Below are 22,882 nucleotides of genomic sequence, written 5' to 3' on the forward strand. Positions count from 1 at the left end.
CCCCGCCTCAATTTCGCCCGCCTTTTCCGCCAAGAGGACCGCCGCCGCCGCCACCCCCGCATGATAACAGCCAATATTAATGTTCCAGTCTTATCTCTATTCGCGTGGATGCTCATATTCTCGTATCATCGGCGAATTCGTCTACGGAAGTTGTATAAAAAGGAAAAATGTAACGAACCCTTCGGCCTGTCATTTTTAACAGCATTTTTTATAAAACCGATTTCTCCTTATACGAATAAATGTATTTATTGTGTCGATCATAGATTAATTATTTGAATAGTGATTGTTTAACGAGCTAATCTTAATTATGTGTTTGTAATTAATGTAATACATGGCAATTAATCGAACACAGTCGGACGCTAGAGTGACGCACGAAGTGCGCGGTGAATGAAGTACTAATTATAATCGCGTTTCTCTCTGTCACTTCTTTGTATCGATCGGTGCTGATGCGTGAACATACTAGCGATGTACATACTACGTTTGCTCTATCGATTATTTCGTGCTTGTCCGGCTCGCGGTCAATGATAGCATTAGTCGGACACGAAGTCCACCGTTGAGCAACGCCCTTTTAAGACGCCTGGTTGTGCCTCTCGAAGTCCGCTGCACGTCAAGCGAACAGAAGTGACGCCGTCGTCCAAAGAGAGACGTTACTGCAATATAATTCGTACCCGATACATCGTGACGACGTGGTGTCGCGATATCAATTCGGTGAGTAAAACACAGATATCAGCCGAGGGGGAAGCCGACGAAACGCGCTCCCGAAAATCGCTCATCGTCCTTTCTCTCTCTCTTTTTTCTTTTTTAGATCATCATTCATTTTAGATCTTTTTTAGATCACTCCCGATCGACACAATGTTCCCTCATCGACCCGTTGTCGCCGGTTACTCTCTAGCTCGTTGAACACACTCGAACACTTTGTTATGGAAACATGAACGGTCACACAGAACGGATGAATCTTTAATTATCCTACATGCAACGGGCATGGGGATTATGCGAGGCAGGCTACGATAGATATGGCACGTCTCTATTACGAGTGTAACTTGGAATTGAAAAACGAGAGCACGATCGTCAGGCCGTACGCATGTACTCCTGAGAGATATTGCCTATATTGCTGTTGTAATTCGCAGTGTTGCTTCGTGGTGCAACGACGGCCTCCACGTCACCTCTGGGAAACCTGGTACTTTTGGCTCGGCATTGCTTTAGTCACTGTTTTTGTCATTTCTTCGGTGAGCATACACTTGTAAATCAATGAATCGAATTTGTGTATGACACGCGCTTAACTGAGCGTGTCGTGTTACAGTATCGCACGACAGTATATTACGTTAACGTCGAATTTTTTTCGGTGGAGTATTTTAAAACAGACGCTGTCACGACGTTGAAATTTTAAAAGGTCTCTTTCTCTCTCTCTCTCTCTCTCGCGATGACATAACGTGCTCTTTATACATATTTTAGACGCCTATCGCTGGCATACTGTGTGCGTTCTACATTTTCTAACGTCATACAGACCTATGTAAAGCGCGAATTTAACGTAATATATCGACTGTATCCACTCTGTGTGTAAGAAAAGAGAGATAACTTCGTAGTGACTCCGCCGTTTTGCCGTGATTAATCTCGTCGTGCTAAAGAAATTTTCCGATTCGTTTTGTGCCAACCAGGTGAGCAGCTACGTAGTCAGTAATTACAGACATAACATTCAAGGTGTTCCATTCCGTCATAATCCACATGTCAACGCTAACATACGGAATGACCAATTTAATCAGCCGGCGGCTAATCAGAATCAAATATCTATAAGTATAATTCCCTCGACGGGGACGTTGTCGTCGCAGAGAAAAACGCTGGTGATCGGCGCGCAGCCGGGCGTCACGCATATGAGTAAGATAAGGACGAAGTCTTTCTTCTGTTATTATTGTTCTCCTGTTATTGTATCGTTCCTACATTTTGTATTGTATTCTGTATTTTATATTGTATCTCCTGTTCTTATTTCTATATTGTATTTCTGTTATTGTATCGTTCCTATATTTTGTATTGTATTCTGTATTTTATATTGTATCTCCTGTTCTTATTTCTATATTGTATTTCTGTTATTGTATCGTTCCTATATTTTGTATTGTATTCTGTATTTTATATTGTATCTCCTGTTCTTATTTCTATATTGTATTTCTGTTATTATTATTGCCTCTTTCTCTCGCAATCATCCCTATCCGCGGTAGTTGCATGTTACATAGCCGAGCGATTATATGAGACAAAATTGATAAATTCGATAGAGGAGCTCGTCGAATTATGAGATAATTGCGCCACGGAAAGAATGTTAAATAGTTTCTTTCTACATAAATTCTCTTCAATTCACTATGTTTGTGGTAGTCCGGGAAAATAGACTGTCTTGCTAAGGAACGTAGTAAATTTAAAAACATAGCAAGTGTTTTGATAGCACATTTCAGTTTCTAATATAATTAACACATATAATAACACACTAATATAATTAACACATACATGAAAAAAGTGCTGTTGTATCGATAGAAATTGCCAACATCGCTATAATTGGAGTAAATCTTTTTGATTTAACAACAATGCCACTGAAATTAATATTTGAGTCGTCGAAACAATATATAATGTATTAGTTTCAATGGTATTGCTGTTGAATGAAGAAGATTTACAGCAATGTTAGCAATTTTATCGATATAAGAGCATTTTTTTGACAATTTCTATTGATACGATTCTATTGATTAGCAATTTCTATTGATATAAGAGCATTTTTTCCGTGTATGAAATGAAGGAATAGCGATAGAATGTCGATTTATTACTCGGTTGGAAAATTCTATTTAATAAGATAAAATAAAGCAATAAGAATTCTAATTTTTATCCTATAAAATTCTTTCCGTGTGGACATTCGCACGGTAGCGCGAACTGGCAATTTCCTCTCATATTTATACGCTGCTGAGAGAGAGAGAAAGAGACAGAAAAATGTGGAAAATATTGATTTATATTTCAGCACCCGTCGTTGCGTAACGGAACGCCACTCTTCGTCGCCGATGCGTCGCGAGACCGGGAACCGGAAAAAGCGTTCCAGTGGCTTGTATTTCAGGGCTTCTACACGATAATATACTCCATGGGCACGCACATCTCGACGTTACGTCGTTCCCTCGTCTCCGTTCACCGGCGCGGGAGCGTCATTACAGAACACTTAACTCGAATACACCTCTTTACTCTTTGCGCTTACGCGTAATAGCTGGTAGCAGTTTGGGATGCGTCACGAACACGTGAGGAATAGATGAGGAGAATGAGAACGTCGCGAGGATCTCCGCGGATCCTCCTGAGATGTCGCGAGATCGCGACTCGGATTGAGAGCAACGATTCTTCGCCGACAAATCTGCGACTCTCTCAGGTCGCATGAAATAATTTCTCACACCGTGTATTCGCGACATATATCTAATATTCTATGTGTATGTATGTATGTATGTAAAAAAGTTGAAAGTTGTATCGAAGTGACGCCACTTTTGTCACAATATTCCGACAAATGTCAAAGTTCGTTTTCAAATGTCTCACTTTGCATACGTTCGTAAGCGGTAAAAAGAATAGCGCGACTGAGGAATAATAAGAAACATGGAAAAATTGCCTCGCGATATTTTCCGGTCACGGATCAGTGAAGCTAAAGTAGCGTAAAGCGACGAGAATACACTCACGATTCGACGAGCAGCTCAGCTGAGCTGAAATCGCGGCGATTTTTCCCTCACGTCAATTAGGGAGGTCAATCGATTACCGTGATTATCTTTTCATTACTCTCGCTGCGAAAGTAGCGCGATATTCCAGCCGATCGCTTATTCGCGTCGTCTACGATAATCTGCCGATCGAAATCGCGCGCGCGCGCGCGAGATGCAAGACGTCCGACGCTTGACCGTTGTGTATGCGTGTGTGCTTATGCATACATGTGTGTGAGGTAGCGACGATCTTTCCTGAAGCCATTACGTGAGAATTACAGGCCTCGGCCGGTTCGTCGCGTCTCAGCAGTGATTTCGCCCGGCTTTGATCGATTTAAACGATTAACGCGTATTCTTTCGGACAGCATCTCACCGGCCGTCCCGAGCGTCGTGTGCGTACATACACTGAGAAAAAAATGTTTGCTACTTGTAACTACGCATGATCGCACACACAGAGAAACAATTATTATAAATTATGATCAAAGTGAATTGTTTCTTTTTTGTTAAAGATTCCACTGTAATGTTAGCGACATACTAATCTTGCGTGCGTGTCACTTTACTACCAGTTTCGCGTTAGTGCAGCCGAAAGATACGGTCGTGGAGCCAGAAGTGACTGTAACTTTAGTTTTAGATGAAGCGTCTTTTTCTCTCAATGTATGCGCGATGACGATATCCAGGAGAGCGACACGGCCTCCAGCCGCTGCTCCCCTCGGTGCGCGTTTCCCCACGTCGCGCAAGCAACCTGCTCGGAACCCGTTCTCGGCGTCGGTCCGCGACTGGGCGCAACTCTCGTCGACAATTAAGAAGACGCACCGGTGCGTGATCGTGCCCGAACGCGCCGACGGGAGTAAGAGTCCAGAAGCTAATTAAAAGGGACGCTCCCGCTCTCGGAGAAATGGCCCGCTTCCCCCGCGAGCGGTTCCCCGCGTCCTCCGAGTTCCCTCGCTCCTCTCCGCCGAGCAGTCTTTTGCCGTCCTCCCAGCGCTGTAGCAAATTAACGACTAATTAAAATAATGATTCTGCGTTATTAACACGACACCACTTTATTTATTTCTCGGGTGCTCGAACATTGCCTCTCGCTTGGCGTTCTTATTGTCGTGCACATCAATCGAGATCGTCGGAAGATTTGCACACGTCGCATTCGTTTTCGCGTTTGATTTTCTTCTCTTCTCTTTTTCCGAGCGTCTTTTTTTCTTTTAGGATCTTTACAACCTCTCTTGGTGAGCTAATAGTTAACTCATACGTCCTTCTCTGTTTCTCCTTCCAATTAGACAAAGATAAACATATGATTTAACTATTAGCTTACCAAGAGGTTGGAACAATCGGTCCTTAGAGAAAAGTAAGCAAGACAAAAATCTGATTGGACAAATTCTTTTAAATTTTATTAGAAAAAGAAAAAAGGCATCGTTCAAATTTTTTTTAAACAAAATTTTACTTGACCCCACACAGTGGGATCACTGACTGCTTCGATGCTTTCTTGAAAACTAAAAATTAGAAGAAATAAAAATTTAGAAGAATTGGTCGAACCAGTTTTTTGTTCGTCAGAATTATCAGGATTTTCTTAACAGATGGTAGTATCCCTAACAAATATCCAGGAGACGTCCTGAGAACGTCCTGGGGACATTTCTACATCCTCAAGACATCTGTAGGACGTCCCCATTTTGTGCTGTATGGGATCTTTTTCGTACTACGTGTCCAACGTCCCTCGAATTCTCGCTCATTGTCGCAACCTGCAATGTAAGAATTGCGAAATTCGCCGCGCAAGTCGCGCAAGTTAGGCGACACAGCGCGAAAAGAACGAGCGGCTGAACGGTCGATTAATACACTTCGGCAAATTGCCCATACGTGAAAGACATCCCTGTTGGCCCGGCGAGAGCCTTTTTACTCGCGGACACTCGATCCGTCCGTGCAACAAGAAGCAGCCGCAGAACAGCCGACGCGACCTCGTTAAATTGTAACCGAGTGTCATTCCGATAACCCAACTCGGCTTTTACTGTCTCTCGACGGAGAGGCCGATAAAGAAATGTGCAACGAGCGGGGGCTCTGGTTAATGTTGCATGCACAGGAAACCAAGCGAGGAATTCGACTCCCGTCTGCTGCGTTTCAACAGCTAATGTCTGCGCGCCGCGATTGAGTCATTGAGCGTCGATCAAATGGAAAAAAAAAAATGCGCAGTTCCCCCCGGCGAAGGTCTGATTTCCTGTGTGACAACCATGTCAGCCTGTCTATCCACCTCTTGAAACTGCAGGCAGCGAAATAGCAGCGAGCGAGAACTCTGAAAAAAAAAATATCTGAGTATCATGAGAGCCTGTTTTATTTAAAATGTTTCCCAGAACGAGTGAACAGAGTTCACTCAAGGCGACAGTACTGTCGTTCGGAGTCGTAAGAGTGAAAGTTTCAGCTTTGAGTGGTCCCACTCCGTACAAACGGATAATTTAATCAATTAGAGTAAGCCTGTTACTGTGACAGTGGAGCACACATCGATGAAAAATTAACTCGGTCGAATCTTTTTCACAGTGATTTTAACTCAATGAAATTGACACGTCGCCACTAGCGTCGCACATGTGTGACGCTGAGAGAAGAACGCTTGAAAATATATTTTTGGCATGAAAGCTTGTTACGCGAAAATAAATTTTATTTTACAAAAATAAACTTCGTTTCATCAAAATATAAATTTTACGTGCCACAAGTAAATTTTTAAGCGTTTTTTTTCGGTGCACCGATCTCTCACTTCAAGCTCATCTCTGATTCAAATTTTCAATTGACATGTTTGCTACTAACATGCGTAATATAACTTAAATTTTTCTCCGTACATTCACATATAAACAGACTCTTTTGCATAATTATATGAAAATAAATATAATGTAGCTTGTAGAGAGAATTCCGTAAGTGGTAGCGAACGTGTTAACTCCGTCTAATTTCACAGTGTGATTTTGACTCTGTAAAATTAATTCAGTTTAATTTCACGGCGAAGATATCAACTCGACGGCTCTGAATGGAGAATTCGCTTCATATGGGTGAAAAATCGTTCGAATTCAACTAGAGTTTCGCGTCACTCCACACTGAGGGAAAAATATATGATACTTGGAACTATAATGGCATAGTAAAAAAATTATAATTATGAATATTATTTTTATAGTAAATTTCAGCATGTTTGTAATATTTACAATATAAGCATAGTATAACTGACCCATATAAAACTTTTACCAAGAATTATAATCATTTGAAATAAAAAATAAAATAAGTTTGCAAATATTGAATGGTAAGAAAAATTAACTATTTTATATAGTCAATACAATTGGAATATTTGGAAAATATAAGTACATGTAACTATATTCCCAAAGCGTACTTTACTATATACATAGAGTAATAAGATGATGACTATAAATCTGTTTTAATTCTGCTATATCTTTATGTTTAGATGAACTATAAATATATGTTTGAAGCCAAAACGAACTATAAAATATAGTGAGATTATAGTTATTCCAACTATTTTTTTCTCTCAGTGCACGTGTGTCGAGTAAAATTTCGCTTCAAGAAATATAGAAAGTATTCTCATCTAAAACTTTAAATAAAATGATCTATTATTAGACAAGTCATATTTGCGAGATACGTTTCGACTTCTTTATTATCTTCGCGGACATTTTTCATTCGAAAGATTGCCACTTTCGTTGCTTTACTCTCTGTCTTCTTTAGCCGGTTATCGTCCAAGATCCTTTTTGTTTCGTGTGCTATCAGGATACTTTTGCTAATCGTATCGTTCGCTGACGCGAATGCAACGGCAATGTGAATGTTGCGCGCGACATCGCGATTACAACGAGAATACTCGATGAAGGGGAAGAAGGAGCAGAGGAAGAGGAGAAGGAAAAGAAGAAGACAACGACGACGACGAAGAAGAAGAGGACGACTCCATCGCGCGGCGCGCTTCTTCGATTTTTCCGCTAACGAGGAGTCCGACTTCTAGTCGCCGGCGCCGGCGAGGGAGCGTCTCACCCTCTTCGCCATCGGGCGCCGTCAAAGCTTCGTTACACGTCCGGATCGTCGGCGCGGAACGGTTGCGTATCTCTCTCTCTCTCTCCCTTCTTCTCCCTTCCTTCCTGTCCCTCAGCACATAAAAGCGCACGTGAGACGGGGATGAGTCGGCGGGTGTGTTATTCTTCCAATAAATCGGCCGACTTTAAGAGCGCGGCGACTGCCGGTCGTGACCGCGGAAAAAGAGCGTCGTCGTCGCGCCAAAAGCACGGGAATAAATCGACGATGCTCCCCTCGCACCGGCCGGCACCCGCCGCTGGCGGCGGCAAATAATAATGCCGCCGATGACGGAATTAGAATAGATACGCTAGTAAATTGTCCAACGGAACGAGCGTCGACGGTGCGATGCGACGCGACGCAGCGCGTCACACAGCACGACGCGACGCGACACGACGCTCTTTCAGTGGGAGGAGCTGCTAAAATTAGAGGTGCTCCAGAGAGAGCGAAAGAGAGAGAAATAGTAGTAGTAGTAGAGTCGCGTTTCACCGCGCTCCCAGCAGCAGCATCATCATCATCCTCCTCTTCTCCAGACACTTCCGAAAAGTCCTCTGGCCCGATAAGACGACCCCGCGCGTCGCGCTTATCGACGCGTTTTCCGCGGTTATATGGCGTTTCGTCGTTTTGGCCGGCGCGTAGCGGCCTGATAGAGACGCTTCCGCGGACGTCGTTATCGGCGAAAGGAAGGAAGGAAGGAAGAAAGAAAGAAAGGAAGGAAGGAAGGAAGAAATGCCCGCTGCCCGAGCGACGACCGTCGGCCGATCGTTCGTCGGATACCTCGCCGCGTTGTGCATCGTGTCACTGACGTCGGGTCTCGCGCAGGTCGAAGGTAAGTGAGGTCATGCGCTCGTCATCATCATCGTCGCCGACGGCGAGCTCCTCTAATTGGCGAGGAACGCTCGTTAGCGACGAGAGAAGCAGAGTGAGAGAGCGCGAGGGTAAGCGCCGCGGTAATTGAACATTCTTTCGGACGCGTGCATCTGCACGCTGATTCATTCTCGGCCCTGTGTCGCACGAAACTGGGCTACGGGGGGAGATCGCGTTTGGCCCATTGTTCGGGATTTCTCGCATGGGGCTCCGTTATATGTACGCGAGGACTGCAATAATAATACCTCGTGAAATGCGCGACGGGGCGCTTTGTCACACGAGACTGTGCTTCTCGCAGGGAGAAAGTGCGCGTGCACGAGCAGAGCCTGCAGGGAGATGGGAGTGGACGTTTGCAGCACCAAATTCTCTTGCTACACCGAATTCATTTTGACAGCGGGACAGGGGGCCGATGAGAGCACGACCACGAGAGGATGCACGGAGTGTGTATAACGCAAATTACTATAATAATATCGGACGGAATTGCTTTACACATGAGTGTGCGCATCCTGATCTGATCTGGCTGGAGTAAAAGCGCGTAACTTTGAGTAGTTTCTCCGCAAATTTATCGGAAAAATTCACAGTGGTAATTACAACGGTAACTATTACCAGATGGATGCAAAAGTCTGTCAAGTGTATTTGTCAAGTAAAATGGAAAACATATTTATTCAACTTTAGAAGTTAATTATTTTTATGAATAAATTAACAAACGACTCGGTATATTTTCGCAGACACCTAACGCGAGGACTTCTTTTTTTTAATACTTTTTCAGTATTCTACAAGAATTTAATAGAAAAAATGAGACAAATTTTGTATATCCACCTGATACAGTAATTAAATGCTCAAATTTAGCTTTAAGTTGAAGAATAGCGATCTAAGACTTTTGCAAAGAAATCGGAATTTCCGTCGATTAAAGTGGTAGAATATTAAACAACTCGGCTCGATGCGCAGAAATGGCGTAAGAGTAGAGGAACGGTCTTGCGCCTCTTCGCAAACAGGATTTAATTCGTCGGGTCGCGATAGGCCTCATCAACGCCGTAATATAAATTCAGGAATGCGTCATGGCGTGCGCATATAACCTTGACGAGATAATCGGCCGAAAGTTTCCGCGACTTTTATTAAGCGCCTTATTAACATTACATATCCAGCTCGACATCTGCGAGCAAGCGGTTACAGCAAGACTCCCTCGCGACAAGATCCGGATTACGTTGTTGATGTGAGACGCATATCTCTTCTTCTTTTTTTTTCTTTTTGTATTATCGCGAAAGACAGTGCGATAGGCGACACCGGAGACGACCCTCCATTGTTCGAGGAGGAAAGAGGAATCTTTGTGCCGTGAACTTTTGTTTATCGTTATCATTCGAGGAAAGTGCGACGGCTGTTTCGGCACGGCTCACGAAATAATTATCTTACCGTTTCCCATCGTCAGGTCAATCGCGTCAACAACCTCGAACACTGTCTCGTCGTTTTATGACATATTAATACGACGACTGCCGTACGCCGATTTTCACGGATTATGTCAATTAAATGCTCAATTAAATTATTAATATATTAAATTTATTACTTCAATGCACAACTCAAGTTCGAGTCACCAAAAATACGTAAATACGATAAGTAAATATATTTCGTGATGCGCACACTCGCTAGATCGCTTTTTTTATTGGCTTCCTCCTGGCTATATATTTAATTGGTAATATACAATTGCTATATTACGTTTTATATGTAAATATTTATATGTATGTTAATGATACACAGCAATATACTATTGGTCATTTCCGGTGATCTTCATAGAAGTCACCATGTTATGAACCTTCTAACTATGCTCGGATATTTTGCAACGGCTTGAAAACGTCCTTAAAATTCATACTCTTATCCATAATAGCTATTCCATCAATTGTCTATATATCAAACAAAAAATTATGTTTTTATATATTTATTCCACAATCTAAATAATAAACGTTAATTTGAAGCTAATTTCATCACGCTACTTTGTCACGTTGTATTCAGTGCAATGCTACTTAAAGTATAAAACGGCAATTTTCTGTCTTACAATCAACCATTACACAAAAACAGTATACTAAGTGCTATTCTTTCTTCTATACCGTGTTTCCTAATATGTAACAATTAGCAATAAGTTCGGTTGTTTGGATCACTTTTTACAAAATTATACTAGAATAATAGTCACCTATATTGCTTTCACCATAATGTTATATGTGCAAAATTGCGATATTCAATATTAAATTGAGATATTCAGTATTAAATTTCTCATGAACGGTGCAGACAAATCGTATGAAACTTTAACTGACAACAACTGTGCTTTAACGCAATAAATATATTATGTTAAATATTAACGTGTCGCGCACGTCATCTAACCCAGTCACAGTTTTAACGTACAATTTTAAGCATTTCGTTCAAGTGAATAAATCCCTTAGGCAACTCGTGGATGATTTTGCAGCCGGGGAATTCCCCGGCGCGTGACTTGTTTGATTAACTTTTGTCTCGATATGCACGCAGGAGCGCCACGCCGTTGTTGTGCGAGACCAAGTCCTGGGCCACGAGGTCGCGGTCGGTCAGCAACGTGGAGCCGTCGGCGAGCCCGTGGGTCCGCGTGCCCTGGCCGAGATTGAAATGCTGCAACAGCCACGACTACTGCAACGCCGCGGACGGATCGGACGCGAGCACGTGGACGCCTGAGAGGAGAAAGGTGATGGATCCGGCGCGTTCCGCGGTAGGCCTCGGCACACCGGAGAACGGAGTGTCGACGAGCCGCGACACGATGCCGACGATACAGCAGGGCGTGCGGCAGCATGAGGATTCGGCGGAGCTCACCGGCGATCGGCTCCTGCGAAACCGCGTCAAGGCACTGCACGTCGCCGCCCTCGTCCTCGCCGTCGCGGCCCTCATATCCGTCCTGGCGTCTTGCTACGTGGTCACCAGGTTCGCGTGCTTTTTAACCCTCTAGCTATGGCGAAGCTGGCCGTGCACTGAGAGAAAAAAATAGTTGGAATAATCTCACTATATTTTATAGTTCGTTTTGGCCTCAAACATATATTTATAGTTCATCTAAACACGAAGATATAGCAGAATGAACGCACATTTATAGTCACCATCTTATTATTCTATGTGTATAGTAAAGCACGCTTTGGGAATATAGTTACATGTACCCATATTTTCCAAATATTCCAATTGTATTGACTATATAAAATAGTTAATTTCTCTTACCACTTAATATTTGCTATCCTACTATGTTTTTTATTTCAAATAATTATAATTCTTGGTAAAAGTTTTATATGAGTCAGTTATACTATGCTTATATTGTAAATATTACAAACATTATGGTGGCATTTACTATAAAAAAGATATTCCTAACTATAATCTTTTTACTATGACATTATAGTTCCAAGTATCATACATTTTTCTCTCAGTGTGGCGTTGTATCGTCAGTACGGGCTTCTCTGCCGCGGTGTGCATGTGAACGAAAATGCACACAACTTTGAAAACCACGAAAACAAGTGAGATAATGACTTGGAAATTACTAAGAAATGATTTAGCGGAAAGTCACTTTAGTGGCGTTTCGTCCCATTGAGAGAAAAATGTATGATATTTGGAACTATAATGGCATAGTAAAAAGATTATAGTTAGGAATATAATTTTTATAGTAAATGTTACCATAATATTTGTAATATTTACAATATGAGCATAGTATAACTGACCCGTAAAATTTTTACCAAGAATTATAATTATTTGAAATAAAAACTATAGTAAGGTAGCAAATATTGAATGGTAAGAGAAATTAACTATTTTATATAGTCAATATAATTGGAATATTTGGCAAATATAGGTACATGTAACTATATTCCCAAAAGATGCTTTACCATATATATAGAGTAATAAGATGGTGACTATAAATCTGTGTTCATTCTATAACTTCATGTTTAGATGAACTATAAATATATGTTTGAGGCCAAAACAAACTATAAAATATAGTGAGATTATAGTTATTCCAACTATTTTTTTTTCTTAGTGCACAGAATGACTTACAGGGAAGCCACTTTAGTGGCGCGTAGTAGCTAGAGGGTTAAGAGATGTTTTGCTCTTACAGTACTGATCGTTTAACCCTTTGCGTGACTCACAAATATCGTTAAACTAACCAACACTACCTGACATTGTCCGGGTCATCACAAAGCGTTCGGGAAGACGCTAAAAGCGTTCTGTCTTTGTTCACCTTTCGGTAAATAACAAAGACAGAACACGTTTATAGCGCCAAATAGTGTCTCCCCGAACGCAGCTAAAGTGTCAAGGGGATGAAATCATGGGGAGAGGTGTTTCTCCAGATTTAATGTGGCCTATATTTTCCATGGGGTTCTATAGAGAGGAACTGTGCAAAATTTTGTCAAAATTAGTCAAAGGATTTGTATAGGGAACAGATGCAGACACTTTATTTTATGTATATAGATTAAATAGAAAAAATTCATTTGTAAACAGCTGGTTAAACAGCTGGTTATTTTGAATAAAATTTAGTACAATTTCATTGTTACTGTCGACTGATCAGACACGTGAAACGGAATATCAGAATTATAGGTTAGCACTTGGAGTGCAGAAGGTTAATACGCATGCCACAACTAGTAATTTCAATTAACTAGAGATTAATTACTTTAATTATCTGATAATTTTATATTAAACTACCTTTATCTCTCGATGATGCGTTCAACTCTGTTCCAACTATGTGTGTGACTTGTTTGTGTCTGAGCAGAGTTTAAACTTAAATTCACGCTTAAACTGCTATTGAAAAATCGCTCCTAAAAGAGTTCACTTTAGACTTGTCAAGTAAAGAGACGAAAGTCGTACGATGAAACATGTGACGCCACTGTGGGAGAGGCGGCGTCGATACCGCGACGTTTCGTGCTGTCGCTAATTAGCGCTGGATATAATTAACGCTCGACGGAGATAAATCTATTCGAAAGCAGCCTTGGGTGAGGCGGAACACCCCGTAATGTAACAGATCGTGAGTATCGAGGCCACACGAGGCGAGCGTGCGCGTTTATAGTAACCACCTACGCGGTCGCAGGACTCGTTTTTCCCACGTGAGACGGCAAATCATTTCGAGATTTTCTCGAGCGGCAAATCCACGATGAGAATCCCTCCACCCGATTCTCTCACATCGGCCGTGAATCCCGTTTACGGATACTCACGATTCCGCGCGAAAAGATCGTATCGCTTAGCCACAATCGATCTGTGCGTACGTGTGCGCATAACATCTCTCTCACACGCGTATATCGTTACAATCTCGCCGATCGGCAGTATTCTAAATGTAAGGTGACCAGATTTCCCAGGCCTAAATCAGGGACATTTGTACAGGGTGTCCCAGATTCGTCTCCGCAACATTCGTGGGAACGTAGAACGGATTGAGGTGAACATAAAGGTCTTTGCGATATTCGCAATAAATCTTGAGATATTAATTAAGGAGGATGAATAATCACACACGATATGGTAAATGAGCTGTAGTGGCGCCGTCTGCCATTGCACATTCCTCTTGCCGTTGCACACACTTCTACATCAGGTCAATTTGAACAAAAAAGACCTCTACCGTCTCGCTAAAGACCACATAGATTTTTAGATATATAGATATATTAGAGTAAAAATATTAATTATTGCTAAGATAAAACTTCTGTTATCCTTACTTAAAATTAAGAAGAAGCGAAGCTATTGTATTTATCAGAGCGGTAAATTCTTTTCAAGTCTTTTCTCTGCCAGGAGGATTTTAAAAATCTCCTAAACCGGGAAAAACAGGATAGTTCATCCTAATCTGGGATAAATCGGGATAGCACATTCAAAAAGGTCCGACACAAAGAAAACTGGAAAACATGAAAAACTGGAATTATCCTGGGAAAAACGAAACATCTGAACATCTTACTAAATGTTACATTCAACGATTAGTGCACTCTAGAGAGAAGGACGGAAAGAAGGACGAAGAGAGAGAGAGAGAGGGGGGAGGGGAGAGAGAGACAAGAAAAAAAAATTCTTAGTATGCATTTACACACATACTTGCACGCGTCTCGTCGGTGTTTTCTTTTCTAGTTGCCTAATTGACAACATTCTCGCATTTCGGGCCCACTCGTCGCGTTATCCGCTCGCAAGATTTCTTTCTTCTTCGAATGGGCCGATCGTGCTTCGTCAGAGTAGTTTGTCGACGAAGCACTAAAAGAGCCACACGAGCCGCCCTCTTATCAGTCTACCTTCCGGTTAAGGGCCCGATCAGCGGGTCTCCGGGCCCCGAAAGGCGTAGATAGCGGGAACACGAAGGCTCCCTCGAGTGGTCTGCCCTCTAATCTTCGTCCTCCGAATGGTTAAGTGGGTTTTCGAGTTCGGGAATGTCTCGGTTCGCTGCGCCGTCTCATATACACCTCGGCGAGCGCGTCGTTAGTTTATGTCCTTATTTTCTTTTTTTTATCGTGAAACACGCGGATGGAGCATGGCGCGGCTTCCAGGATGCGCGTATTTCTTCCCCGGCCGTTTCTTCGCGTTTCACGCGATAAAGGTGAATCGATCGAAAGCCCACGGCTCCGTCTCGGATTCTCCGTAGATGTATCGTGGAAATGTAACGCGGCGCTCTTACAATCGCTAAACGCACCGGCCGATGAGATAAAAGGACGAATTTAAGAGCGGGCCACTAAAGCAAAAAATAAATTCGCTTTTATCCCAAATATTATTTTATACGATAGCGTAAAGACCATAAATTATGATAGCCGCCGAGAGAAACCATTGGCCCAAGTCGTAAATAACTCCCGAGAGGGATGTTTATTTTTTTTTATTCTTACGAATATTTATTTTTTTTTATCGAACGCCCGCAGAAAGAGTCGATAAGATGTCTTATTTTAGTCGGTTGTTGTCGAATATATTAGATTAATAACGTCGAATATATCGATCGAATTTCGCATTGTAAAATATTTCGCGTGAAGATAAATTTACAGAGAAAGGAGAGAAAGAACGAGAATTATTTGTGTGAGACATGATCGAATATTTTACGTCTAAAGCCTGATCACATCTACAATGTGTCATTCGCTGTCTGTTTCTTATTCTCTATCTTTTTCTATACAATGTATGCTCTTTGCTTCCCATTTCTTGTTCTCTATCTTCTTCTGGCTGAAAATTGAGGTCAGAAAAAATCAAAGAGAAAAGAACAGTAAATAAAGAGCACGCTGTAGATCTGGGCTAAGGTTTAAGTCAGAAAGAGATCGAGAGAAAGAAGCAAGGAGCACATTGTAGATCTGGGCTCAAACACACATAACAAATCTGTCAAACTTTGAAACATAGTGGGAAAACATGACATCAACACCCGTCAACAGTTGACAATAACTACCGCCAGACCCGCTGTCTGCGGTTACATTTAAATGTAAATTCATTCGAACCCACCTGAAATTTCAATATCATTCTCCCGCCTCAGAACGACAGTGAGAAAGAGAGAGAGAAAGAAGAAGAGACATCGGATCTATGATCCGATCGATTATGCATCGCCGCAAACGGAGTCCTCAGCTCGTAATTGATTCTTTCGACCATTGTGCCGTTAACGATCGTTTTAGTTCCACGCGTTACGTATGTCAAAGGATTATTTCCCATCGCATCGCTCACGGCTCCCGGTCCCCGTTAGACACAACCGAATAAGCCTGCAGGGAGTCGAGGCGAGATCCGGTTTTCAGCGTAGTGGAATTCACGGCGCGATGCGCGTCGAATTGATTTTTGATTGCGATTTATACGCAGGAAGCTCGCTGCAAATCAACGCTCGGCACCACGACGAATCCGCTTTTAAACACTCGTGTGTCTATTCCTCGCATGTGCGAGAAGTACTAACAAACACGCGCACACATCAGGGTAACCGCGAAGACAAGATGAAAGTTTGTAAATTACGTTGAAGCGAATTAATTTATCATCAATTCACCAATCTCTTTTTAATTGTGCTAGATTAATTAGGTCGATTAATCTCCGCGATTCGTCGGAATAATAAGAAGTAAGAGAAGCAAGTTTTGATATTGATCAAACTAATTAATATTAGGATTGGGAAATTTTAATCGAAACATTCCGTGTTGCAGGTTTCTGAGGAGCAACCGTTATACAATGAACAATGTAAATTAATTGCGAACGCGAGTCTCGATTACATCATGATTCCGTGGAATAATTGTGGTCTTTCCTTCGATGGGAATCGTATGAATGAAAATATAGGTAAAGTATCAGTGTGCGTTCATCGTTGCGAGAGAAAATTATCACACGGGCTTGCAGACTTATCCGTTTTAATTCTTAAACAAGGTGAAATTCTAGAACGTAAACAACAAAGTGACGTCACGTATGACCCCGACATTTTTTGAGTTTATCTATATCTCCTGCATATAAAAATTTATGTTAGGACAACTAGAGAGTAATTCAACGGATTTTTTGATAGTACAAAATATTTTTCCAGTGCAACGTTTGACTTTTTATGCAAACATATTACAAGAATTTTTCAATGGATTGCATCGAAAAATATACATCGAACGGGGTTCTTCGTTGAATCCATCTTGTCGTTTAAGATTTTAGAAAGGTTAAAAAGAAGTTCAGCATTGTGCGCGTAATGCCTTATTCACGTTAGAATCGCTCTCGAACACGCGCGTTCACTCACTCGCTCGCGGATATAATTCTCGCCTTGATCGTATGCCGCTGATCGACTAACGAACAGAAAATATAAATAGAAGCCGGCCGTGCGGGAGATAACTGCCGCCGACAGGCCGGCCGGCCGAGTCTGCATTAAAGCGATTTTTTGTTACGCGCTCGCCGGATAGCTTTCAAGTTCCAGCAGTAGCGCCGGCACGACGGCTGTCGGATCGCGCGCGTAAGCGATACAATATTGCACGGTAATAATATTATTTTATACGAACGCGTTGGGACCTATATAATAACAAATAATGTACTTCCTCGCGGAAGTACATCGCATCGCGACGCGTCGATGGATCTCGATCTGGAGAGATTGCGAGATTCGGCTCGTTAAAGCCGAACTCATTATAATCCGTTCCGTAACACGCGAGAGGAGAGGAGAAGGAGAGGAGAAGGAGAGGAGGGCGAAAGAGGGACCCCTCGAGACGTCGTTCTAAATTATGCGTGCCGCTGCATATAACGAGACTCCGCTTATCTTTATTTAGGAATTACTGGATACCGCGGGGGAGGTCCCAAAAGAGCCACGTCAGCCGCGTGATGGACGAGTCGGGATGCGAGAGCCGATGCGTGTTTGACGAAGCTTCCTGAGGGGGAGAACGAGCGCCACGCTGGCCATCCTTTGTTCTACACATGGCTATGACTAACGGCAGCTAAACCGTGCGGCCCGAATTCTCTCGACTGCCATTGAACGAGGGGCCCCTCGACGGGCCGACCACTGGCCCGGCCAGGTGCCCGGACGCGTTTCGACGTAATTAGTCATTCTCCAGGTTGCCGAGCACACACGCGTACGTACGCACACGGCGACGAATAACGTACGCGCAACGTCATCGTGACGGAGGAATTCCACATCCAACGTGATAAATTCACGTGAATAAATTGAAGGATGCGCTAATGTGCGCTATACACGTTCCCTATATTGTGGGAGAGGAAATATCTAAGAAATAAAAAATATATGTATATATATATATATTCAATAGAGACTAATAACATGTTTGCTAATGCATTTTTGTACTAGAGATAAAGTAGTTTTCAAATAAGAAGTATATATTTACTTGGAACCTTAGCTTCTCAGAAAAGCAAGCGTTTATTCTAGTTAAGCAAGAGAATTCCGAATTAACATGTTATTAGTAACCGCCGAATAAATATCTGTGATTTTTTAGATACGTTTTCTCTCAATGTACACGTGGCTCTCTAAGAACTTTCACGTCCGTAGGTATAGATTAGGCAGTTACAATTAATTGGGTGTGCGTAAAAACGAGTCGGGGTACATGCTTTTGTGACTTTAACATGCAGTTCTTTGCGGTTTTACGGTAGGGAGAAGTGTCCAATTTTGGCTGTAAACAATGCATTTTGTATCGGTAAAATATATATGAGAGTATAAATGCTCGTGTGAGTAGAATTGCCCAGAATGATCCCGACCTACATACAAACGAGACTGCGCTCCTCGTTCGACTATTTTGCGCGTGCCGAATCCGTCGCGCTAAATCATTGCTGAATCGTGTGTTTACCCTCGAGCTCTTTCGCGTAACGAGCAGATGTATTGCTGCAATGAGAACAAATCCAAGCGGGCTTGCTGCGCTCTGCACCGCGGCAAAAGAACGGATTGCCAATTGCCTAAGGGCGAATTCACACCTTGGCAAAAGAACAGAAAGCAGAGAAGCTAACCACTTCGCTAGAACTCGCGCTGGTAGAAAAGCAGAAACCACCGATTACCACCTGACCAGCAGCGCGAGTTCTGATTAGCTTCTGCCTTTCGGTATTCTGCCAAGATGCAAATTCCCCCTAAACTGAATTCACACCTTGAACTCTTGAATAAAAGGCAGAAAGCAATCAGAACTCGCGATCAAGTCAGGTGATAATCAACAGTTTCTGCTTTTCTACTAGCGCCAGTTGTGATTAGCTTCTGCTTTTCTGCTAAGGTGTGAATTCTCCCTAACGCTCGGCTGAAACAACGACGCGTTATGTCGCTATTTAAAGCCTTGCATTTAGACTTTAGCGGGGAACAATAACAAGAAGCAAGAGCGCGCACATTGTGACGGAAGAAGAAAAAAAGAGAAGGAGATTTCGCGTTACTAACGCGGCTGATCTTCGACAGGGACGAGAGAGAGGCGAGAAGACGCGACGCGACGCAACACAACACGACACGATACGACACGACGCGCCGCGACGCGTCGCCGTCGCGTCACTTCGGCTGTGGCGTCCCGCCGCAGGACTCAGGCGCCACCATCCCCCTTACGTTCCGCTGTTCCCACCGACGTACCGCCGACAAACGGCACCCACACCACGGCACTCGCCTTAACTGGCACACGCGCGCCTTGTGAGGGCCTTGCGCGTCGGCCAATTGGACGTATACAACGTCGTTAATGTAAGTGGCACGCCGACGCGCCGCTCTTTGGAAAAACAATCGAGTCCCGTGTGCTTTATTACTTCGCTACCTGATAATCCGTGGCATTTATTCCTCCGCTTTTCCTACACACGCTCTTTTATCTTTCCGAAAATCATCCGTTCCATGTCTTTCTTTTTTCCACAACCTTCAGTTAACTTAACTGACTGGTTCCATTGGACTTGACCAATCGCATTTGACATTAAGAAGAGTTAATCAGAATTAACCAATCACTATTGGGACTTAACTGGTAGTTAAAATTAAACGGATGTTGTGGAACTTGGCCTTAGTCCCACAGTTTTCGGCACAAATATTATTCCTTCTGTATGTAGTGAATGGCGAAGATGCGATGAGGCTTGTGTCGACTTGTGTGTTGTTAAATCCGCAATAAATGCAATGAGCCTTCAGTTTTTTGTTCTAAAGCCCGTGTCACACTGCGCATTGAATACCGAAACTTGACCAATTGGAACAAAGCAGGCCAAGACCGAAGTTTGTTGATTTGTTGAAATCTAATCTTTAATCCGCAGTTTTCCATCTCCAATCTCGTAGTATAACACGGGCTTAAGACTACAATTGTAACGTAATTTTTGGTAAGAGACGTTCCTCGCGCCACCAAACGTCGTAATTCTGTACTCTTATATATTAGCGCGAATAATTAATTCATAGGAATGTAATATTGCTCGGCAGTGTCAAACGCAACTTCAGGAATCAAAATACACGCGTAATTGGGATTTTAAATGAGAGAAGGAATTAATTAAAATGTAACAACTGACATTCAAGATCGAGTTGGATGTGAAAGGTTTGATTCACAGCGTATGTGAGAAATGTTCCGCGCGTGCGTTTACGACACACATTACCACAGACTTCTCCCTCCCAAAATTAATTATTCACACTAATATCCAACGCGCGCGGGCTTTATAATATCACTCTTATTTTGGTTGTATTCCTATAAAAGCCTTTGATATTGTAGTTTAATCGGAGTAGTCCCGTAAGTGATGATAATTATCTCGCATCCGTACGACAAGGAGAGAGCCGCGGCGCGGCGAGGGTGCGCACGACGGCGCCGCAGCAGGCGGCCCGGTTTAAAAAGTATCCGAAGCGAGTGTTCTTGAAAGCGGGTGGCGGCGGGTGCGTGCGAGTCGACTGGCGGCGGCGGCGGCGGCGGCGGCGGCGGCGGCGGCGGCGGCGAACCGGCGCGACAGTGAGTCAGTCAGTCAGTCAGCCGTCGGACAGCGTCGAGGTGGGACGTGCTGTGGTGTGTCGACGACGTTCTCTCTGGTGCATTCGCGAGTCTCTCTTTGTTTTTCCGCCGCGATTGCAATCGCGTTATGCTCGACGCGAGAACGAACTACTGATCGTCCGCGCGATATAATAACGACGCGATCGCGGTCCAGGATGACGAGGACGCCTTAATCCCTCGGGAAAAGGCACATGCTCGATCACCCGGCAGGCATCCCTTGTACGACGGATTCGCGCGAACGAGATTCTGCCCGAGGATTACTCTGTCGTCGCAGCGACTGCGATTCGTCGCGATTGCCGTGATGTTGCCGCGCGACTTGGTGACTTTCGCGACGGTGATGACCAGCCTCGCCGTCGCCGTGGTCGACGGCGCGCCGCCCGTGAATCTGGAGCCGGAGGATTACGAGGTGCTCGCCGACGACGAGACGAGATCCGCCGATAACGGTAATGTAGCTTCCCTTGTTCGCGCGTACAACCGTGGCGATCGCGTTTGCGTCGCGCTAATTTCGCGGCTGCTTGTCACGAGGTGACGAGTAGATTGATGCGCGACATGTCGCCGGAGTGAGCAGAGAAGCAAAAGGAAAAAGCGACGGCGCTAAAAGTTACCGCGTTCCCTCGGTGCTTCTGTCTCGAGCTCTCTTCGAGAGCTTTATTGCTGGACCGGTGCCGTCACTCCGTGCTCGTTTCCGCGACATTCTAATCGGCGCGTATCGCCAATCGAGATCTTCAATCGCGCAGGTCACCGGTTGAATCGTTCACGAGGATCGAACCGCAAGAGGATATAACCAGCTCTCGTAATCGCGATTGTATCACGCCTCTCGATATGATAATTCGAAACGTGCTTTCAGGCCTTTCGCTCGCGCAGAATTGCATCGTGTGTCGGTTTTTGCCCTTTCAATGTGGCGCTACGAGTTTCCCGCCATGAAAATCTCGGCGAGTGGATTTGCCGGTGACAGAAACGCGCTCGATCTCTTCGACGCGTCGTCTGGCAGATCACTAATCACGCACGCGCATCTCTCTCTCTCTCTCTCTCTCTCTCTCTCTCTATATATATATATATATATATATATATCTTTCTCTGTCTCTCACACACACTCCACGATGACAGGTCGCTTTCGCGAATTGTTTTAACGCACTTGTGCACGAGAGCATTCCGCTGTTCATACTGCTAGCGAAGGTGAGATACTCGCGTGCAAATGATCGCAGGAAACACGGACCGCGCACGTGCCTGACACGCTTGTTTTGCTAATTCTCGCGAATTTAGCAATTCGTATCTCCTCAAGGATAGTGACTATCGTATTAATTCGATCTCATGTTTGTAGTACGAGGATAATGAAGTGGCAACCGGGAATCTACATTGAGATTTTCCAGAAATCGGAAAATTCGTCAAAAGAATCAGCAACTTATGCAAGGTCGATGGAATGATCGATATACGTTCATAAGACGAGTCATATTTGCAATTGCTCGCATATACTTGTAACTGCGATAACGCGTTCAATCGATTTAAGAGAGAAACTTTATCAAAAACGCGATAAGCTTTTCTACAGTGCGAGAGCACGTTTATACTTTGCAGTCGCTCTTCCTCCATTGAAGATAATCAAATGTTCTATCCCTCTTTATCTCTGTGTGTGTTTATCTGTGTGTGTATGCACGTGTACGCGCGCGTATATGTTTATAATTTTTGTTGAAGTAGAAGAAACCTCGCGCGTTACTTTTAAAGACGTAAATCGCTCAATTGTGGAGCCAATATACGTCCCGCAGGGTGAGAGAACGAGATCTATGCGCTGCCATTCGGCGCCAAAGAGTTTGCTCAAACGGTTGCGAAAAAAAAGAGGGGAAAAAAAACAAAGGCTATTACGCGATAGTGTAAACTACCTCGAAAGGGGTCGATCGTCGTTCGTGGAATGCTCGACGCGAGAAATAAAATCGTTTACTGAAGCTGAGCCGAGCGCGAGCGTGCGGGGCGAACGTTCGCGTCGCGCGACGTACA

At 43.6% G+C, this 22,882-nt stretch overlaps 4 protein-coding genes across 6 annotated transcripts in view; all 4 read left to right on the forward strand.

The window, feature by feature from the left end:
- Window positions 1–255, forward strand: part of LOC116846987 (splicing factor 3B subunit 4) — a 2,407-nt gene extending 2,152 nt beyond the window's left edge. The window contains exon 5 of the mRNA XM_032821492.1: window positions 1–255. Coding sequence (XP_032677383.1) covers window positions 1–80 — 80 coding nt within the window. The 3' untranslated portion in view covers window positions 81–255.
- A 168-nt stretch (window positions 256–423) lies between these two features.
- LOC116846988 lies at window positions 424–6,830 on the forward strand. Its single transcript, XM_032821493.1, has 3 exons — window positions 424–1,226; window positions 1,656–1,872; window positions 2,990–6,830. The coding sequence occupies exons 1-3, from the start codon at window positions 1,014–1,016 to the stop codon at window positions 3,004–3,006; spliced, it is 447 nt and encodes a 148-aa protein (XP_032677384.1). The 5' UTR covers window positions 424–1,013; the 3' UTR covers window positions 3,007–6,830.
- Window positions 6,831–7,856: 1,026 nt separating this feature from the next.
- LOC116846993 lies at window positions 7,857–18,853 on the forward strand. Of its 3 annotated transcripts, none has more exons than XM_032821520.1 (5): window positions 7,857–8,553; window positions 8,890–9,031; window positions 11,103–11,525; window positions 16,676–16,805; window positions 17,756–18,847. In XM_032821520.1, exons 1-4 carry the CDS (start codon window positions 8,454–8,456, stop codon window positions 16,716–16,718), a joined length of 708 nt encoding a protein of 235 aa, XP_032677411.1. In that variant the 5' UTR covers window positions 7,857–8,453; the 3' UTR covers window positions 16,719–16,805; window positions 17,756–18,847. The 3 variants fall into 3 exon arrangements, with proteins under 3 accessions (XP_032677411.1, XP_032677413.1, XP_032677412.1); XM_032821522.1 differs by having other exon boundaries at window positions 11,103–11,292; window positions 17,756–18,846; XM_032821521.1 differs by lacking the exons at window positions 7,857–8,553; window positions 8,890–9,031 and adding an exon at window positions 9,077–9,804 and having other exon boundaries at window positions 17,756–18,853.
- A 1,999-nt stretch (window positions 18,854–20,852) lies between these two features.
- Window positions 20,853–22,882, forward strand: part of LOC116846967 (BMP and activin membrane-bound inhibitor homolog) — a 33,386-nt gene continuing 31,356 nt past the window's right edge. The window contains exon 1 of the mRNA XM_032821444.1: window positions 20,853–21,336. Within this exon, the coding sequence (XP_032677335.1) occupies window positions 21,195–21,336 (142 nt within the window). The 5' untranslated portion in view covers window positions 20,853–21,194. The remainder of the gene's footprint in view (window positions 21,337–22,882) is intronic.

This window comes from Odontomachus brunneus, unplaced genomic scaffold (assembly GCF_010583005.1).
Source record: "Odontomachus brunneus isolate Ranch 3 - 2012 unplaced genomic scaffold, Obru_v1 Obru_scaffold_072, whole genome shotgun sequence".
Lineage (NCBI taxonomy): Eukaryota > Metazoa > Arthropoda > Insecta > Hymenoptera > Formicidae > Odontomachus > Odontomachus brunneus.

Bases quoted from the DNA above. Each gene is read 5' to 3' on its own strand.
- LOC116846988 (XM_032821493.1), top strand. From the start codon at position 1,014: ATGGCACGTCTCTATTACGAGTGTAACTTGGAATTGAAAAACGAGAGC. The intron at 1,227-1,655 runs GTGAGCATACAC...TGTGCCAACCAG, and splicing joins CTGTTTTTGTCATTTCTTCG to GTGAGCAGCTACGTAGTCAG.
- LOC116846993 (XM_032821520.1), top strand. From the start codon at position 8,454: ATGCCCGCTGCCCGAGCGACGACCGTCGGCCGATCGTTCGTCGGATAC. The intron at 8,554-8,889 runs GTAAGTGAGGTC...TGCTTCTCGCAG, and splicing joins GGGTCTCGCGCAGGTCGAAG to GGAGAAAGTGCGCGTGCACG. The intron at 11,526-16,675 runs GTTCGCGTGCTT...TCCGTGTTGCAG, and splicing joins TCTTGCTACGTGGTCACCAG to GTTTCTGAGGAGCAACCGTT.